The sequence below is a fragment of the Hoplias malabaricus genome, chromosome Y, assembly GCF_029633855.1.
Source record: "Hoplias malabaricus isolate fHopMal1 chromosome Y, fHopMal1.hap1, whole genome shotgun sequence".
Lineage (NCBI taxonomy): Eukaryota > Metazoa > Chordata > Actinopteri > Characiformes > Erythrinidae > Hoplias > Hoplias malabaricus.
Genome location: NC_089820.1, coordinates 67,363,500 through 67,384,086, shown reverse-complemented (window position 1 = coordinate 67,384,086; position 20,587 = coordinate 67,363,500). Strand labels below are relative to the sequence as shown.

General features: G+C 43.7%; 1 protein-coding gene across 1 annotated transcript in view; it reads right to left on the bottom strand.

The window, feature by feature from the left end:
- Nucleotides 1–863: 863 nt before the first annotated feature.
- LOC136678265 (nucleolar protein 58-like) overlaps nucleotides 864–20,587 on the bottom strand; it is a 70,806-nt gene continuing 51,082 nt past the window's right edge. The window contains exon 3 of the mRNA XM_066656249.1: nucleotides 864–2,938. Within this exon, the coding sequence (XP_066512346.1) occupies nucleotides 2,670–2,938 (269 nt within the window). The 3' untranslated portion in view covers nucleotides 864–2,669. The remainder of the gene's footprint in view (nucleotides 2,939–20,587) is intronic.

The window sequence follows — 20,587 nt, the reverse complement described above, 5'->3', positions numbered from 1 at the left end:
GTTGCATTATATTTAGTGGTGTATTATACATTTTTATGTATACTTTTATTATTATTATATTCTATAGATTAATCATTCAAGGTTTAAAAGTCCTGAGTGTGTGTCCCCTGCTGTTGTAGGTGTGTTGGCTCAGCTGGCGGAGTGTAAAACCGGAGGCAGACTCTTGGTCTCCGTGCAGTCAGCTGGACTGTCTGGACTGGATGTGGGGGATTCACACAATAAGACTCGGACATAGAAGGCGTAAGGCAGAGTTGCTTGCTCTTACACTTAAAACAAACGTGACCTCTGACCACTCATAGGCTGAAGGGGCAGCGGCTGTGCCTGCCACGAGTTTTACATGAGTGTCTACAACAGCCACACTCTCCTGCTGGGCACACACATGCTCCTGCACGGCACACTGGCCAAAAGTTTGTAAGCAAGCGATGATTGATCAAAAGTTTTTAATCAAAATGGTCTACAGTAAAGTAAAGTGTGGCTACAAACCTACAGAGTAAAACTTTTCCATCTCGTTCCCCTCAAAATAGAATGTGTTTAGAGAATAATCAGATAGTTTCCACTCACAAACATCTTTTGCTGATTTACACTTTTTAATTCTTTACTAACTTTTATTGCAGCATAACACAGAGTTTATTGAAGTCTTCAGGAGCATCTTAAATTGGGGAATAATGTGGATCTGATTAGGGAAGCAATAAAACTCAGCAGGAGAATCAGCGGGAGCTAAACACATGAGGAATTACTTTGTTACAGCCTTATTCTGCTCACATTTAATCATGTTCTTTGCGGCTTTGATAATAACCATTTATTTTCTACTATCCATTTATCTTTAAAACATTTTTTCCCCTTTTAATCATCGCTTACTCCTCAACAACTGTAACGTAGTCCATTTCTGTGCGTCTTCTCTCAGAAATTTACAACAAATAATCGAGAGGAGGGTCTGAGATTTAATGATTACATTCTTTTATTTCAGTATCTATCTGACAGCATATATATAAAACTACTACAACTCTAATAACCTGGCTACGACAACTAGACATTTCTCATATAAAATGAACCTGGGAGAGTCTTGGTAACTTATTGTATATGGATCAGACTTTATTGTTATTATCATATAATAACTTACAACATTAATAACGTACTCCATTTGGCCGTCAAAAGCTGCTAAAATAATATAAATCATTCATTGGAAAGTGGTAACCAAACCCTTTGTTCTCTAAAAAAGAGACACCAATTCTAATCAATAGTTAAATTAACCACCCACCAATGACAAATGTTTATCTATGTACACACAGGTTTTATATCTCTAGCACTGACAAAGAGCAGAGTGGTATAAAGCCCCCCCTGAAATCTACACTCTATTCTGTACAATCTGAGGCTGCACTTTGCTATTACTTAGAACAACACAACAGAGCCGCGTAAGGACTGAAGACGCAGTTAAAATAAAGGTGCACATTTCAGTAAGAACCTGAATGAACCGCAAAATAACAAAGAACTAAGGAATGACACAGACGTCCAGCACACCTCTTCTCATAAAACACACATCACTAAGACTGAAAGCACATCCCAGTCTACTTTACGCACTGAGAGACGGGCGGAGACACACACAACATGTAAACTATCAGCGCCGTGCGTGGGATTGTCACTGCTGAGTTTGGTGCACCACATCTGCTGACTAAACGTCTACGGTCTCCAAAGACCTGGACACGGTTTCTCTTGCCTGTTTGTGTGGTGCGTGGGAAAGAGAAACATTTCTCATGTGTATCTCTACACTGCTGTCAGAGGTTTAAATCATAAGAAACGGAGAAAACAACAACAACAACAAAAACAAACATGAAACCAGTTCTAGTCCAGTGCAGCTTTTCCAATTCCAATTAAGAGCGTGTTGAGTTGTGTCCGGGATTATGAACGGTGCAGTGACAGAGACAGATGGAGGGAGAGACAGAGTGGTGGTGGTGAAGAGAGAGTGGCCTCAGTGGACCCGGGCTGGCCGGCGGGTTGGAAGCGGGTTATTCTTGGAGATGGGGGGAGAGGTGGCTTGGTGGGGTGTGGTGCCTGCAAGGGGGTGTGTGAGAGGGAAAGAGAGAGAGAGAGAGAGACATGAACACACTCTGGCAGACGTCACGCTGACCCTGCGTGGGTGGCTTGGTTAGCACTGTGGGACCGGGACTGGACAGGCTGTAGACTGCTGCGTCTAAAACAAAAATAAACCCTCATCCAAAAATAAAGGTTCCTACTTACTGTAGTTTCCCTCATGGAGGGGAAGTTTCACAGTGTAACGCGTGCTTCCGTTGCATGATCTCTCTGGCACTGGGCGAATGCAGCCAGACGCTGTTGACTATCATACACTAGCTCTGCTCTCACTGTCACAAACAAAGACTAAACTCGTAAAAATAAAGGTTCCAAAGTGGTTCTTGACCTAGACGTATAATGACATTATGTGGAAGACCGGACCAATTATCAACCACTTAAACATTTCAAAACTGCTTATTCTCTGGCATCGCTCCAAAGAACCCTTTCTGGCACCTTTATTTTACAGAGTGTACAGCTAACAAACATCTACACACATCCTGTACTCGAGTACAAACGCATACATACCCAAACATGAGGCCTAGATATGTTATCAGGGCAGGAAATGACTATTGGGTGTATATGTGTGTTTGTATTGCGTCTGGTCAGCCGTCCCCTGCCTCTTTCTTCTTCTCTTTGACCTTGACAGAGGGCTTTTTGGACACCTTAGTTTTTTCTTTTCCCAGCTCAGCGACCGACTCCTTCTCCTTGCTCGACTCCTTCTTCTCTTTCTTGGATTCTTTGGACGATTCCTTCGAAGACTCTTTGGAGTCCTTGGTCGAGTCCTTCTTTGACTCCCTGTCTCTGGTCGACTCTTTTGAGTCTTTCTTGCTTTCTTTCATTGAATCCTTTTCTTTCTTCTCTTTTGATGATTCTGTGAAAGGGAAAAGCAGAAGGTGTAAGCACACATCTAGTGATATTGTGGAAATGGATCAGTTTAGAGAAAAGCACTGACTCTGTTTAACACTGTATAACATTAATAACATGCGCGAGTCCCAGAAACACACGATAAAATGTAGTCAGCTAAAAAAGTTTGCAAAAGTGCAAAGGACGCCAGCAAGGTGAATTATTTCCACTACACAGCAGTTATCAGGTGAAGTCTGGGCGGCACATTTGGAGGTCAAAGATAACACTGAGTTGTGGAAGTTTAACCATTGTAGACACACAAAGCGGTGTAATGCAAACATTTATTAACACACACACACAAACACAGAAGCAGAAAAAAGCTTAGCTTGTGTGCCCACACTTGTATGTGTGTGTATACAACCAAATCCACACACATGCATTCGGAGAGTGTGTGTAGTGCAGTTGTCTGTCTGGGACTGCAGTGGGGCTCTTGTTTAATTAGACCAGTGTCTGCTGCCAGTTCCTGGGGGACAGTCTGAAAGTATGACATATTGACTCTCCCTCATCTCAGCTCACTCCTGGTGTTCAGAGAAGGGGAAAAGGGGGCATTCTCTAGGCCCAGAGACGCCAAGTGCGCAGGTGTGAGGATTGAGGTTTGTCTGTTGGGGGTTATGGGGGCTCTTTTGGGGGTCTATGGGTCAAAGCTGTCCGGTGCCACAGAGATAGGGAGCCATAGCATAGCATCAATGTTTGTATGTTCAAAAGCTTGGAATCTCTCATTTCAATGCTATAAAAGCAAATGTGATAAGAAAATATATACAGTATTATGATAGGACTCTGTGAGGAGTGTGGTGTGTTCTCCCTGTGTCTGCGTGGGTTTCCTCCGGGTGACTGTCTGTGAGGAGTGTGGTGTGAGTGAACGTGTGAGTGTGTGTGTTGCCCTGTGAAGGAGTGGCGCCCCCTCCAGGGTGTATTCCCGCCTTGCGCCCAATGATTCCAGGTAGGCTCCGGACCCACTGCGACCCTGAACTGGATAAGCGCTTACAGATAATGAATTAATGAATGAATGAATGAATAACTAATTAGTACTAAAAATATTCATAGTATTATATCATAACTTTGTAATTCCAGAACAAAACTAATGTTTAAAATCTTTTGACAATTAATTTGTGTAAGAGTTTAGATTTTTCTGTCCGATATTTGGTGAATTTTGACTCAAATTAGGTGAAGCAGTTTACTGATGAAGGTTTTTCACATCTTTGATATTGTAGTGGTCTCTAAAGTCATGTGTTTCCCAAATCCTTTTATGAACTTTTCAGAGATTCACTTCAAACTTAAAAAACCTTTGAACAGAAAGTGCTTCTGACTGAGACAGACGTTTCTATGTCTTCTGTGAGTGACAGAGTGACAACAGCACCTGATGCATTACAAAAGCAGCACACACACACACACACACACACACACACACACACACACACTCAGTCTTAGATCCCCCCCAAACAGCTGATGGTCTCAGTGAAAAGGTGAGGACAGGGCCGTCCAGTCCTGACGTTCACTATCACTTATTGACATGCAAATAGAGAAGGAAAGTGCTACATAACCCTTTTGCCTAAACTTTCCTAAAAGACTTTAGAAGGCTTTAAGAGAGAATTCTTAAAGCTATATTCTTAGTCCATAGACAAGTTGCTAATTCATCTCAAATAGACGTGTTTAGCCTTGTAGCAAAACCAGAAAACTAGACACCAAAAATTTCACAGCCACATAACTACATTTGCTGGAATAAGATTTTCATTCTTTTTACAGAGATACGAAGTTTGATTCTGATTTTGATTATATAAAGATTGCATTCGCACAACCACATGTTGAGCAAACCTGTAGGTGGTCCCATGTCAGGAAAACCTCAAAACCCAACGTAGTTCTGAAACAGATTCCAAAAACAGACAATGAGACATAAATAGTGTATAAAAACAAAAGGGAAAAATCAGGAAAAAGCAATGTGGGCCAGTGCTGCAAAACGACTGGTGTGATCTGAGGGTAAGAGGAGCTATAAAACTGTAGTCAGTATAAAAGCAGCAGTGGCTTAGTGTGTGTAAGAGCCCAGCTTCAGAAACAGTGTTTCCATTCCTGACCCACCGAGAGAGCCAGCACCAATTACCCACTACACACACCCTCAGACCTTTCACAATTACACACAGGACATGCATGAGCTGACTAAAATCTTTCTCTTTTTAAACACATGCTAACACACTTGTCCTGGAAGCCTATGCTATTCTTATGTTCAATTATAGATTCTTTTTTGTACGCTTGCATTAACTCAACATTAGGAAGAGGACCATGGGAATGAGAAAATGATTAACTCATACAATCACAAGGAAAAGTTTGGTCACCCCTGATTTAAAGACAGGGCGGCACGGTGGTGCAGCAGGTAGGTGTCGCAGTTGCACAGCTCCAGGGACCTGGAGATTGTGGGTTCAATTTCCGCTCCGGGTGTCTGTGAGGATTGTGTTGTGTTCTCTCTGTGTCTGCGTGGGTTTCCTCCGGGTGACTGTCTGTGAGGATTGTGGTGTGTTCTTTCTGTGTCTGTGTGGGTTTCCTCCGGGTGACTGTCTGTGAGGAGTGTGGTGTGTTCTCTCTGTGTCTGCGTGGGTTTCCTCCGGGTGACTGTCTGTGAGGAGTGTGGTGTGTTCTCCCTGTGTCTGCGTGGGTTTCCTCCGGGTGACTGTCTGTGAGGAGTGTGGTGTGTTCTCTCTGTGTCTGCGTGGGTTTCCTCCGGGTGACTGTCTGTGAGGAGTGTGGTGTGTTCTCTCTGTGTCTGCGTGGGTTTCCTCCGGGTGACTGTCTGTGAGGAGTGTGGTGTGTTCTCCCTGTGTCTGCGTGGGTTTCCTCCGGGTGACTGTCTGTGAGGATTGTGGTGTGTTCTCTCTGTGTCTGCGTGGGTTTCCTCCGGGTGACTGTCTGTGAGGAGTGTGGTGTGTTCTCCCTGTGTCTGTGTGGGTTTCCTCCGGGTGCTCCGGTTTCCTCCCACGGTCCAAAAACACACGTTGGTAGGTGGATTGGCGACTCAAAAGTGTCCGTAGGTGTGAGTGTGTGAGTGAATGTGTTGTGACTGTGAAGGACTGGCGCCCCCTCCAGGGTGTATTCCCGCCTTGCACCCAATGATTCCAGGTAGGCTCTGGACCCACCGTGACCCTGAATTGGATAAGGGTTACAGATAATGGATGGATGGATGGATTTAAAGACATGGTTTATTGATTTTCTGATTTAAGTCCATACTCTACATGGAAAACAATTAAATATGGAATATTTTGCCATTGTTCAGTAGTGTGATGGAGCTCCATCCAAATCTTTGTGTGAGCTAGGATTTGGATTTATTTACTTTAACATTAGGACCTCACCATAAAAACATACATGAACACTTGTGCCTTTTCTCAACACATAACTTCATGCGTGGGTATTTCTTAAACATCACTGAATCAGAGGGAAGAATCTGACGCATTCCAGTAAGTTGCTGTCCGATTGCCACACTTTTTGGCATCGTGTTCAGACTTTCTGCACTGCAGACCACATTGCACCATATACGGTGAAACGACTGCAATAATTACAAGTGGACGCATACAGCAGCAAAGCAGGACACATTCTGGGTATTGTGTATTCAAGGTTATTGTCATGTATCACGGGGCGGACTGACGGAGACGGACGCACTCGCTAAAACACAATACTTTTAATAAAACAAAAGATATAACAAAACAAAGACAGGCAACTACGGAAACGACAAGATCAATGAAATGAAACGAGGAAACGACAGAGACAAACAGACCAGACTAAGCAACATGATAGGGAAACATTGGAGACGAAATAACAAGACTTACAGGAAAGAAACGACATGACTGGGAATTGAAAGGAAACAAAATGACTAGACTAGGAGTGGGAAAGAAACAAAACGACATGACTTAAAAACAAAACGAAACGACTTGACTGGGAAAGACAACGACTTGACTCGGAGTAGGAAAGAAACAACACGACATCACTAGGAACGAGAAAGAATCAACACGACATGACTTTGAAAGAGAAAGACACAAAACGAATGACCGATACACGGAAGTGACACCAGGGAGCTTAAATACATGAATAGACGAGACACACCTGAAACAGATAACGAGGACGGCGTCCAAGGAGGCGGAACAAAGGCGGGACAAGGGCGGAGACATGGACAATAACAGACAGAGCCATGTGCTGAGAGAGCACATGGTGGGGAAAACAGGCATGACAGGACGAGGGCGTGACAGTTATTGAATTAGAAATGTTGGATGAGTAGGTGTCCAGAATTTCTGGCCATGTAGTGTAACATGTTATATGGTCAGGAGTGCCCAAGATTTATCATACAATTACTGACTAGACCAATGAATATTCATTAGTAAACATCATAGAGTATTTGACACCTGGAAAATGATATTGGGGCAGTCAATATTTTTGATATAGTTAATAGTTTTATACATAACGATTTGAATGGCAATCGCAGTAGAGTCACTGCCACATATCTCCAGGGTCCTGGGGTTGTAGGTTCAAACCCCGGCTCTAGTCACTGTCTGTGAGGAGTTTGGTGTCTTCTCTCTGTGTCTGCGTGGGTTTCCTTTGGGTTCTGCAGTTTCTCCCCACAGTACAGACTATTCAGACTTGTCCACAGAGGGTGTATGTGAGTGAATGTATGAGTGTGTGATGCTTGGTGCTGGACTGGCGTCCCCCTGAAGCCACTGGGCTTCAGTCTCACCTCGACCCTGAATATGAGAAGTTAGTAATGAATGAATGAACTGAGTACATAAGGATGTAATCACAGTGTTGAATTGTGTTTATATGGAGCAGCACTTGTTCTAGCTTAAGTGTGTGTGTGAGGTTGAATGGAACATGGCAGTGTTTGGAGGTCACAGGTTAATCCTGCGCTGTCAGGTAGGGGCAGGACTAATCCTGACTGGCCGAGCTGCTACTGTGTGGGAGAGTGCCGGGGCGAGTGAAGGGGAAGCAGATAAGTGAGTCACACATGTTCACAGTGCAGTATGGGGCCAAAAGTGTGTAGACACCCATTCTATTTTGATACACATGTTTAGTGATGTTGGTAGTCTCTCTAGTATCAGGTGCTGCAAACCAGTGAATTTGAACTGACCCTTCCTTTCAATTGAATGCCATTAATACCACTGGCTATGCACCTGTATTTGCAGGATGTATGATGAACAAGGACTAACATTGTTTTGTTTTGTTTAGTTTTTTATGAGGCTTAAAATTCAGATGCTATATGGGATAAAATGGAAATCGACTAGGATACACTTTTGTCATGAGCCCTACTTACATTAAGATGTATTAGAAAATTGGTGTGTGTGTGTGTGTTCACCAGGAATATATCATGTTGTGGGGACAACAACCTGCTTACACACGCCGATTTTGAGGATGTTTTGTCCTTGTGGGGACCACCAACTGGGCCCCACTATATAAATCATTACATTTTGAGGGGAAGACGTCTTTTAAGTTTGGGTCATGCTTAGGATTAACCTTAATGTTAAACTTGGGATCACTACCCACATTTCTGCTTGCACTCCTGATTGTAATTTCTACTGCATTATCTACCTGATATTGCCGTAGAAAGACTGCTTGTAATCCATATTGCTGTCTATTCTGCTGTCCGTGTATTTCTAAATAATTAATATATGTCCTGCAGCCTGGAAGACAGTAAACAAAATGTCGTTATACTGGTGTATTATCTAGGGTTAGGGTGAAGCTAGTGGTACTCATAGAAAAGTTAATGTTATGTAAGTTTCCACAAAATGAATGGAAGTCTATGTAATGTCCACAGATTCACAAGTTCACAGATAAAAGATTGTGTGTGTGTGTGTGTGTGTACCTGTCTGCAGGTGTAAATTATGTGACATAAACCATCAGCCATGTCCTGTGTCAACTCATGTCCAGTGTGTGCTCTGGCTTTAAAGTAGCAGTAAAGAAGATTCTGTGTGTGGTTCTCCAGTAAAGCAGTGATTTCTCAGGCACCGCCATCAGTGGATGCTAAAAAAGGCCAGCAGTAAACAAGTTGATAACTGCGTCCGAGAACAATGCTCATATCGCTCTTTCAAAGAGCTGATTTTCTGCTTGGCTATCTGTGAATGCGAATGGGCAAAAGACCCCACTGGAACACATAGGGCCATAGTCAAAACATGCACGCACCCACACAGAGCGCCTGCATGGCCCTCCGGACTGCCTCAATGCGGGAGCCTTGGGTGCTTTTCCCACTGTTTTAAAAATACCGCAGCTCCGCTGGCCGCTCTGTGTGGATATGTGTGCGCTTCAGAGCCACTGTGACCAGCTACAGGCTAAAAGCAGAGACCATGGGAACGACTGGGGTCCAGAGCGAGAAGCTGTCACTGCCGTCTTTCTGACTAAATCTAAAAAGATTCTCTGATCTTTTTCTATCATAGGTGGTTCTAAATTGGACATGTGTAGACGAGGAGATATTTACTTACAATGGTAGAAGTATGTGCTTTTCCATCTACATATCTGTGTGAGGCCATGTTTTAAGCTTTGACAGTCACCAAAACAAGAGTGTGTAAATGACTGGATGCCAGAGAACACTGCTTCCCCCATCTCCCACAGGTCTATCAAACAAGCCAGATGGTGTCATCTGGTGCGTGGTGTTGAAAAAGCTGGGGGTTGCTTTGCTGTACAGTAGATACGGTAAAGTGTTCAGTGCCTGTGGCTGCAGTGCCGTAGTAGTAAGAGAGTAATAGAGTTTCAAAGCAGTCACTGGAGTCTGAGTCACTCATATCTGGGACTTCTCAAACCACGCTCCCCCTGCTTCCCTTTTAGCAATGAACTCCAACATGGCAGCGTAAAAAAAGTGGACACACACTCAGCTGTCAAAGAGCATGGCATTCTTATGACGAGGAGTAAGAAACACGCCATTCAGGAATAATGAACCTTTGTTGAATTTCTGAGGTATTCAGGGTCAATTAAGTCAAAGTAAGGAGGTAGACGGTTGCAAAAGAAGGGAAGAGCCATGACGTGACCACTGGAAACCTGAGAAAATGAGTGGAAACTGGAAGAAACTGAAAAGTAAATGTCATGAAGACCGTGAGAACAACAAGCCGTGCGAGAAACGAAGCTACTGCTTGATATCTACAATCAGAAACATGGATGCACAGATCCTCTCATTAAGAGGTTCAGGTGTTTATGTAGAGATACTTGTTTGCCATAAGGTGCCCACATCGCTGACACAGATGACAAGCGGTTATAGCCCCTCAGCTTTGGTCTTTAATTTCAGAAGAGTTCTCACGCGAGCAAGTGTCCACTTTAGTGTAGTGTAAACGGGTCTCTCCAAAGTCGATTCCTTGACTCCAGCAGCACCACAAAGAATGAGTGAAATGTTAAGGACGATGGCGTGAATCTTCTCTCGCTCACCATCGGTTGTTGACAAAGTTTTGAGACATTTTTTTTGTTTGGGCAGTGTGCTGGGTGCTTTTGTTAATGAAGAGAGCAGAGCGAAGCAACTTCTCGGAAGCGACTACCTCACGACAGCAGGCACCAAACCAGACGGCTCATGGTTTGTGTGATTGGGCAGACTCTGGGGGTGGACAAGATGGAGGACGGAGGGGGGATCTGGCAAGAGAGGCAGACAGACATGCAAATAGAAAGTATGTGAGAGAGAGAGAGAAAAAAAAGAGGGAGAGAAAAATAAGAGAGAGGATGGCTGAGTTCTTTTGCTGATGTGGTTTCTTAATACTATTCCTGACCATGGAATGCAGTCATGGGGGCAGAGGAAGCCAAACCTCGCTTATTCATCTGCATAGTCCACTGACGGCTTCTTACCACTGGTTAATTAACTTTTTGAGAGCTTTTAGTTCTTAGATTTTAATTTACACAAACAAGTCGAATAAAAGGATGAGTAGTAATGTTTTTGGCTCCCAGTGTGTAGCCATTTTGTTATCCACGCTACACCCAAAAAAATTATTTTGAAGCATCAAGCCTCTAAATTTGATACTAAGAAAAGTCAGTAACGGGGCGGCACGGTGGTGCAGCAGGTAGGTGTCGCAGTCACACAGCTCCAGGGGCCTGGAGGTTGTGGGTTCGATTACCGCTCCGGGTGACTGTCTGTGAGGAGTGTGGTGTGTTCTCCCTGTGTCTGTGTGGGTTTCCTCCGGGTGACCCTCTGTGAGGAGTGTGGTGTGTTCTCTCTGTGTCTGTGTGGGTTTCCTCCGGGTGACTGTCTGTGAGGAGTGTGGTGTGTTCTCCCTGTGTCTGCGTGGGTTTCCTCCGGGTGACTGTCTGTGAGGAGTGTGGTGTGTTCTCCCTGTGTCTGTGTGGGTTCCCTCCGGGTGACTGTCTGTGAGGAGTGTGGTGTGTTCTCTCTGTGTCTGCGTGGGTTTCCTCCGGGTGACTGTCTGTGAGGAGTGTGGTGTGTTCTCCCTGTGTCTGCGTGGGTTTCCTCCGGGTGACTGTCTGTGAGGAGTGTGGTGTGTTCTCCCTGTGTCTGCGTGGGTTTCCTCCGGGTGACTGTCTGTGAGGAGTGTGGTGTGTTATCCCTGTGTCTGCGTGGGTTTCCTCTGGGTGCTCCGGTTTCCTCCCACAGTCCAAAAACACACATTGGTAGGTGGATTGGCAACTCAAACGTGTGAGTGTGTGTGTGTGTGTGTGTGTGTCGGTGTTGCCCTGTGAAGGACTGGCGCACCCTCCAGGGTGTGTTCCCGCCTTGCGCTCAATGATTCCAGGTAGGCTGGTGGTTACAGATAATGAATGAACGAATGAATAAAAAGTCAGTAATGCATTCTGTAAAAGTTATTAATTTGGCAAAATATGTTTTCATAAACATATTTGTTAGTTTCAGCAATTCAAAAATCCTAAGCAAAAACACTACATAAACAGTGCATTGAACATTATTGATTTTGTTGATAGTGCTGCTGAACAAGTCACTGGCATCACAAAAGCTTTGTTTAGTGCAGTGGAAAACACTGCTGTCCTACACACAGTATACTGGAGTTCCAGTCATTGCTCGGGCAGAAAAAACCATGGTATGCCAATAAGAATGCTGGGGCATTAGCCTACTTCTGTAACAGGATTGTACAGAAGTAGTATTGGTACATGTAGTACATCATTTGGAATAAGGATATCTGCCAAAAGCTATAAGAACAATATGAAATAATATGAAAACTGGTGGAACAGCAGATGGTTGGAAGAAAAAAACTGTTTGTAAATTGAGTGAGTTTACATGCCTTTAATAATGCAGTCTTAAACAGATTGCTGCAGTTGTCTGATTGTTCCAGTGGTCATGTATACAGCATACTCTGATTTCTGAAGGAAATCCTTTTAAGAGCGCTGGACTTTAGCTCAGTTATTGGATTTCTCAGAACATGTATTCTCATATGCTGATTTCTTTCATATTTCTCAGGAAACTTAACTGGGCAGCAGGGTTTTTATGTAACGTCCTTCTGTATTACTGGCTTTTATTGGCTATTGAAAAGCAATTATTGAAAAGCAGGACTTGTGAACTCTGAGTTTTTCAAGTGCATGTAAATGTGTTGATCAGAATACTCACAGATTATTAATAATTACTATCTGATTAAGTGCATGTAAATGTGTGCTAAATAAATCAGCAAGCTCACACATTAACACCACTACCCTTCTGACAAAACTGTGCTACATCATCTTAAAAGGTTGAATGGGAATTTTGCCAGTGTTCTCTAAAGCTTGTGCAATCACAGTTCAATTTCTTATTATTTCAACAACTTCAAAATGAGAGAGAAATTGTGTGTGTGTGTGTGTGTGTGCGTGTGTGTGTGTGTGAGGCTGCTCGCTGAAAGGAAACCGAGTGCTGGGGAGCTCTGGAGGGTGTGGTGCAAGTGTGATCATTCCCGTGGTCAGTGGAGATATTTTCTCTCTTCTTGTCTACGCCCTGGTACAAAACTTCTCTCCTTTACACACTGAATTGCGCGTGTGCACAAACACACACACACACACACACACTGAAATCAGGGTTCTGCCTACTGTCTCTTACAACTTGCAAAGTCTGCATTCTGCCCACACAGAGCTGAACCACATCTAAGACATGAGATTTAAGAGGTAGCCCTTACACACACACACACACATACACACACACACACACATATACACACACACAGAGAGAGGGAGGTAGAGAGAGAGAGAGAGAGAGAGAGAGAGAGAGAGAGAGAGAGAGAGAGAGAGAGAGAGAGAGAGACACTTAAAAACACAATTACACTTGAGTACACAAAAATGTATAAAGACACCACACACACAAACATACAAGGCCCAAAAGCACACACACTGGGTTTGTGCAGTGCTAAGCGGAGGCACAGTGTATCTGGTGAGCCACAGGCTTCCTTTGTTGCGGCAGGGGAGGCAGTATGTTTGAAAAAAAAAAAAAAAAGAAACGTTACAAGAATCCAAATGACTCTTTACCACTTTGCTGCTCCACATTGGCACCCACGACCCCTCTCAACCACAGGGCCGGCAAGTTTCACAGAAATCCGACCACTAGCACACACAGGGCCAAAAATATGCATGCCTGTGTTTACAAAAACATGTTTTTTTTGCTGCCTTGTTCTCATATTCCTGCATATTTTTCAGCCCCCCATCAGAAACCTCAAACAGGTGCTGTGAGCTAAAATGGAAAGTCCACAGACTATTTCAGTGTTTTCTTAAAAATATTCGGTTCGCTGAGAACAGCCCTGGTTCCTCTGTGCTTTAGCTGGTCGCTGCAGGCCACAGTGACCTCACGGGGTCAGGCTGTGTTTTAATATTGTCTGTGAGGAGGGTGTAGGGACAGGGAGTTTCGTCCACAATTCTGAGGTTCAACGCTTTCAACTTTTGCCAATGGCCAGCTGGTTTTACACCATGATAAATCTCACCTAAAGCTGGGTGCAAATTAAAGATAAGGATGAGATTTTCTGTACATCTTTCTGTTTGCTCTCTTTTTCTCATTTTTCCATCTATCTGTCTCTTTTTTGAATGTGTGTTAACACCTACTATTCTTGGGAACAGTCTTAAGCCCCTTTCACACATGCCCGGTAACCCAAAAATGTTTATCCAGAGGAGCTGTGTATGTGAACACCCGTGAACACCCGCTATATTCGTCCCAGACTTTACGCAGACTATCCCACTAGCCCCCTAGTAAAGACTCCAAGTCCATGTCAGTGCAAGTGATTACGGAGGTGCTAATGGTCAGGACTATTTCCTGCACTATTTCCTGTTTCTCTAGAAATTCTCCAGAGTTCACGTGTGAAAGAAGCATGTGTAAAAGAGTCTCATAGAAAAGTTCCTTCTCAAACTGTGAGCTTGGAGAAGGTGAAAGCATGCTTAGACTACACTCCAACATCAACACTGTCCCCTTAACTATCACTGAAATGGACTGGAAAAACTTGTTCTTCATTTTGACAACAATCGTCTTCATTCACCCTCCCAGACTGCCCTACAATTCAGGGGTTAAACTCCCTCTAGAAAAAAAAAAAGTACAAAAATTAAGTCAAAGACACCAGAACCACCCAGAGTTTTGAAATTCAAGTAGCTAAACCTGTCTGGGTGTTTTTGGTGTCTTAATCAGACCAATCAGATTAAAGTCAGTGAGTCAACCCACTCAGATTCTTGCTTGTGTTTCTGCTGTTTTGGTTTTGCCTTTTCCCACAGTCTTCCATCATCCTTCACAATGCAGCGTCTCAACGTTAGCTTCAATAACTACCATGAGCACTTCATAAAACACAGATATCATCGCTTGACCAATCGCCCAAGTGCCGGGAGAGCTAAGAAATGCTGGCCAGCAATTTTTGGCCAGACAGCCACTCTCTGTTTTTGGTCATGGCTGCTACAGCGGTCCATCAGCCGTCCCGTGCCAAAGACACGTTATAAACCACAAGGCCCTCTTAAGCGAGTGAGAGAGAGAAAGGGAAAAAAAGGACAGGAAATATTTCAGTCGAGGACGGAAACAAAAGCGACTTTATGTAGGGAGCCTGGAGGAACTGATCTACTCCCCAATGGTTGACTAAATCACACAGCAGCTCAAGTCCTGATGGAAGACTCCCAGCACTGACCATCTCCTTCCTTTGCCTCTATGCTCTTCAAGCTCCTCATTTATAGCTCTTTGTTTTCCTTGTGAGGGAAGTTGCTGAAAGTTAGTAGTCCCTGTTGCAAGATTAGTTATGTATGATCCAAGCCAAGGCTTCAGGTGCAAGGACTGTGTCTGTGGACGTATTTATCCTGCTGCATGTTCTACATGATCCAGGGTGGCTTTGATTGAGACTGGCTTTCAATACCAACAGCAGAACCACCAGAAAATGTTCTAAACAATCTAGGCTACTGGCCAAGTGGAAACATCATGGCTTCTAAAACCCGTCAATCATATGGTGGATTCCCTAAAAGACTGACGCTCAATCCCAATCTCTCATAGAAATAAGGAGAAACGTCTGTCATGAGTTTGGCCAAAATGGAGCCTCAACAACTGGCTGCTGTAGTAATTTCTACACGTTTCACACTGTTTTCATCACCAAGGGGTGATCGTTCTTGGACTAGGACATTAAACAAGCTAGATCTCCATCTCCTGAATGGCCTTTGCTTTAGCTGAGTGAGTAAGTCATTGCGCTTAGTGCTTTAAGCCTTGGGAGCATGGTGAACATGCTGTTTCTTTTTCCACTGCTTGTTTTCAAATTGCTGTTACTTAGCATGATAGAGGAGGATGAAAACTGCCCAGGTCTGTCACATCAGCACTCAGACAACCATGTTTGCTAGCACCATGAACAGAAAGATTAGAGGGAGAGTGGACGGTTCTATACCCACTCAGAGAATGAGGCCAACTGCGCTCTCTAATGGCATTTTTTGAACGTACACTTTTCAAATCTACTCAGCTCTACTTGCTTTTTGGTCCATTACCTGGTTTGTTTCCCACTATCACAGCACGTCCCTGAAATGGAGCCAGCGATGATGTAAACCCTATCTCTAGCAGGAAAAGCAGGCTTTGGAAACTCCAGCAAAGGGGTGGTAAAGTTAAGCATTGTTTACTCGTTCTATATTTGCGTGTAGTTGTTGTTTGGGACTGAACACAGCTCTGTCATCAGTTCAGAGTTTTTTCTTCCCTTGTTGCAGTGTCCAGCTCTCCTGTTGGCCACTTATCCAGGAGCGCTTGAACCTCAACGTAATTTACGAGCTGTCATTTTGAGTCGGATAAAAACAAATGCAATCTCTGCTGTAGCTTGGAGATTTTGCAGATGGCGAGTTTGTGCTGGACGTCTGCATTGCGTGGTGTAGAGTGACAACTCTCTCTCGTTCTGAATGGATTACACGTCACGGTTTAGTCCCTACTCTGCTCACTTGGAACCACAAGAGTGCAGGGACTAAAACAGACCATGGTTCCATGCACCAGGGCCAAATTTACCTAATGAAAAAGCAAAAAAGCAGAGTAGAAACAAGGAGAGTATTGTTGGTAGCATGCAGCAGAAAAGCACCATAAGATCCCCTGCTGAGGCATTATCTGTGTTTGTGAAGTCCAATAATATACTTTTCAACAAACAGCTAATTGCTGTGAAAAACAATGTACTACTTTCTGCCATTTTAACAAATCAGTAATCAACAGTCTACAACGCTGCTAACTTTTGTTGATTAAAGCAAACGTGACTGAGATGAACCCTAAGACAATACCATGGACAACATCTAGAGAAGATTCATTCTGAAAAGAGCTCTGTTTATCTTTTGGCTTTTTGATAAGTTAAGATGGGGTTTTTAGATACATCCTCTGCAGCTTATACGCACACTGACACACACACACACACACACACACACACACACACACACACACACACACACACACACACACACAGACCCACACAGGCTCATTATGCCATCTATCATCCTGGTTTGATCAAATCCCCTTGTAGACATGAGTAAGGCTGTCACTGGCCTAGACAGACAGACGACAACGGCCCCCCACCGCATGAACACACACGACTGTGTGTGTGTGTGTGTGTGTGTGTGTGTGTGTGTGTGTGTAAAATGTAGTGGTGGGTGCTAAGGAGATGAGGAAGGATTCCAAAGCGGATCATGTGGCCGTGAAAAGGCAGGAATGTCCAGTTCAAAGGTGTGCTTATTCCACCCCTCCCAGCAGGAGCAGAACCTACTGCTGAGGGAGAAGGAGACATACAGAAAGTGAGGGAGAGTGTGTTGAGGAAAGACAGAAGGTCAGGTGAACTGTGTCTCAGAATGAAGCATCTGGAGCAATACATTAACACTGGAGCAATACTGTATTACTTGAGTGATACTGTATTATAATCAATCTTACATCTGCAGTCACACAAACCTGTGAACAGAGTCACACACTCACCCAGTCACTCACACTCTCACACCTGTGGACAGTGTCACACAGCAAATCCACCTACCAACACATGCTTGGTTTGCGGGAGGAAGCCCACAAAGACAGTCGACTCGACACGGCTCGGCTCTGTTGCTTTTCCACTGGCCAAATCTGGTCCCTGGTCCCTGTAACCAGGCATTCTTATGGTCCCTACCGAGCTGAGTAGGTACGAAACAGTGACGTGTAAACCCTGTAGAGCACTGATCAGCCACAGACCTGTCAATCACCACGAAATGCAGCGCTCCAGCGTTCTCAGAAGTTACAGCAGCTTACACATTTGTTTGTATCTGACACACAACGGCAGCTCGTAACATTACTCATAGGGCTTTTGAAGAGTGTAACACTCTTTGGGGCAGTGGCCAAACGTGCAACAAGGAAACGTGATCTGTGAGAACTGGGGCGCAACAAACCCCACACGCAAATACACAAGTAAACGGCACCTAACTTTACTGCCGGCGTTGTTGTGGTTTTCAAAGCATGCAGTTCCCGTTAGAGATGGGGTTTTGCGATGTCACCGGCTCCATTTCTTGGGGTAGCTGTGGTAGTGAAAAAATGACCAGCTAAAAGTGACCAGAGCCGGGTAGAGCAGTGGAAAAGCGTGACAAGTGAATAAATCACACTCCTCACAAACAGTGAACCAGCTATCAGGATTTTTAGATCCTTGAAATCAGAATCAGTGACCAGATGTTTATTCCTTGTGTGTGTGTGTGTGTGTGTGTGTATGTGTGTGTGTGTTCTGGCTTTTACCCCAGAAGCCTGTTCACATATGAAGCAGACACACAGAAGGCTAGTTAGCTGTCCAGTTCCCAGTCTCTTTCTTGTACTAATGCAACAGTGCGCAGGCCAGAAAAAGCTAAATGGTAGTTTCTGGCATGACTTCTGCGCTGGGGATCCATAAGCAACAGCTGAGGAAAGACCAGCAACATGGTCACTCAATGTATGTCTGTTCCTCTGTGCCAGAGGCTATTAATGTTAGCAGAGCAAGAATTCTTGCAAAAACAGATTCATTATTGTGTGTGTGTGTGTGTGTGTGCTCAGGTGGAATCGCTGACCACACATAAGCATCGTTTCAGAAACCCACTGCCGACACATTTCCCTTCTTTCCCTCTCAACAGTGCTTTTCTTCATGCTCGTGGAATCTCACTTATTCCGAGTGACCAAAATTATTTGTGACTAATTGTTAACAAATGGTCAGATCCCAAAAGTGGAGGGGCATTTTGGGCCAAAGCTACTTGATACATTAGCTTTATGGAAAAGCAGGGGGAAAAAAATCAGAGTGACATCCATCTTGTACTGTGTTAATTAGCTTGGCAAATGGGCCAGAATGTGGCCTGGCTGTGTTCTGGTGTTATTCTGACTTCCTGAGTGGTGTTACCCATGTGTTCATGCACTTTCCTCTAGGGCTGGCTTTGTTTTGCATGAAGACGCGCATTTGAACACTTTTTGCTCTTTGAATATATGCATTTTGAAATTAATAATAATAATAATGAATAAGTTTAAGATCCATATATGTTCAAAAATCATCTGAGGTCTGACTGCATTTGGCACACTAGAGGTTCACCTGCAGTAACACAACAGCAGCGTGGAATTATATCTTCATTTCAAATGTTGTCTATACAGCTCTCCGCACTGTTATTTCACTTAATGCAATACACATGTCCCAACACTGTGAACGTGAAACTTGCTTTTATTGTCAAAGAAGTTGTGCCTCCACATTTAACACCCCCCCCCACACACACACACACACTAATGCACTGGGGCAGTGCGCAACAAACTCAAGAGGTTCTCACTCTAAATACTCTTAATGCCTAATTCCATTTCTATAGAACTTTGTCTTGCCTTGACAGGTGCAAAAACATACACACACACACACACACATACATACACACATACACATACACACATACACACACACACACACACACACACACACATACACACACACACACACACACACACACACAGAGTGAAGCAATGTGAATTTAAGTTTAATAAAAAAGAAAAGCACCAGAGTGTCTGGATGTTTATACACACAGTAGAGTCAAGACGAAGGTGTGTGTGTGTGTGTGTGCAGCTGTGTCTCTGGTGTGTGATCTGTGGTTACAGAAGAACAGAGCGTGCTTTGTGTGTTTCTGCACTGTTTTAATACCACAGAAAAACAGAGAGAATCCCAATTCACAAAGTCAGAGGGTCACACATTACCCTTCGTTTCCCTGTCATTTACATGGGAGTGTAGAACTAACCACGCTAGTGTCCAAACAGGAACAAAGTCCAGAACCAACTGCTGCCAAAAAAATCTGTCCTAATCTGACCATAGCTCTGACAAATTCTGTCCACATCTGACTGTATCTGAGTCCAGTTCTGCCCAAATCTGACAGTGGCTTGATCCGACTGACTTTGCTTTATGTTCAAATTTAACTGGGGCTTGACCACGTTCTGTCCTGAATATTCCTAAACACAGACACATCTAGACAAATGTTCTAGAAATTATGTTTGATCTCATCCGAAGATAGACATAACAGATCTTTTAAGTTGTTACATTTTTATATATGTTTATTAACATGTCATTTTACATATCAGATACAGAGGAAAGAATTTCTCAAGTGGACATTTTCCATTATTCCTTTCCATGTCCTCCACACACACACACACACACACACACACACACAAAAGAAAACACATGCTAACTAAGTGAATCATCGGAATAACGCTCGAGATGACACAATGCCCCGTGATTCCATACAGCAGGAGAATGATAGCCAAATTATCTGACACTCTATACACACACACTGCTTCATCTATTGTGCCACACCCTCTGAGATTCCCCACAGCGTGTGCGTTGTTTGCTTGCGTTGCTAGTGAGCAAAAACTTTGTTTATTTTACTGGCCTCTTAGTATTGTTCTTTCATCTTCAGATCAGCACTGTATTGTTTGTAAATGTCCTCAGAGACAGACAGGTTTATAGATGAAGTCAGGACCGTGTATATTATATAGTCAAGTGCAAATTATATAAAATATTATTCGGATTAGGTGTAATTTAGAGTCTGTAAAAATGTCGGATATATGTTGATTTAATAATGCTATTTTCCATATATATTATTTACATACACATCTACCTATACTGTATGTATGACAAGTACACACACACACACACCCACACACACTGTGCTGGTGTACAGTAATGGTGGGAAAAATGTGAGAGACAGATTAATCACTGTGGGGAGTATTAACTAATGCCAACAGAGAAAGTTCCTCAGGTTTAGATTGATGGCCCTGTGTTATTCTGACAGACCA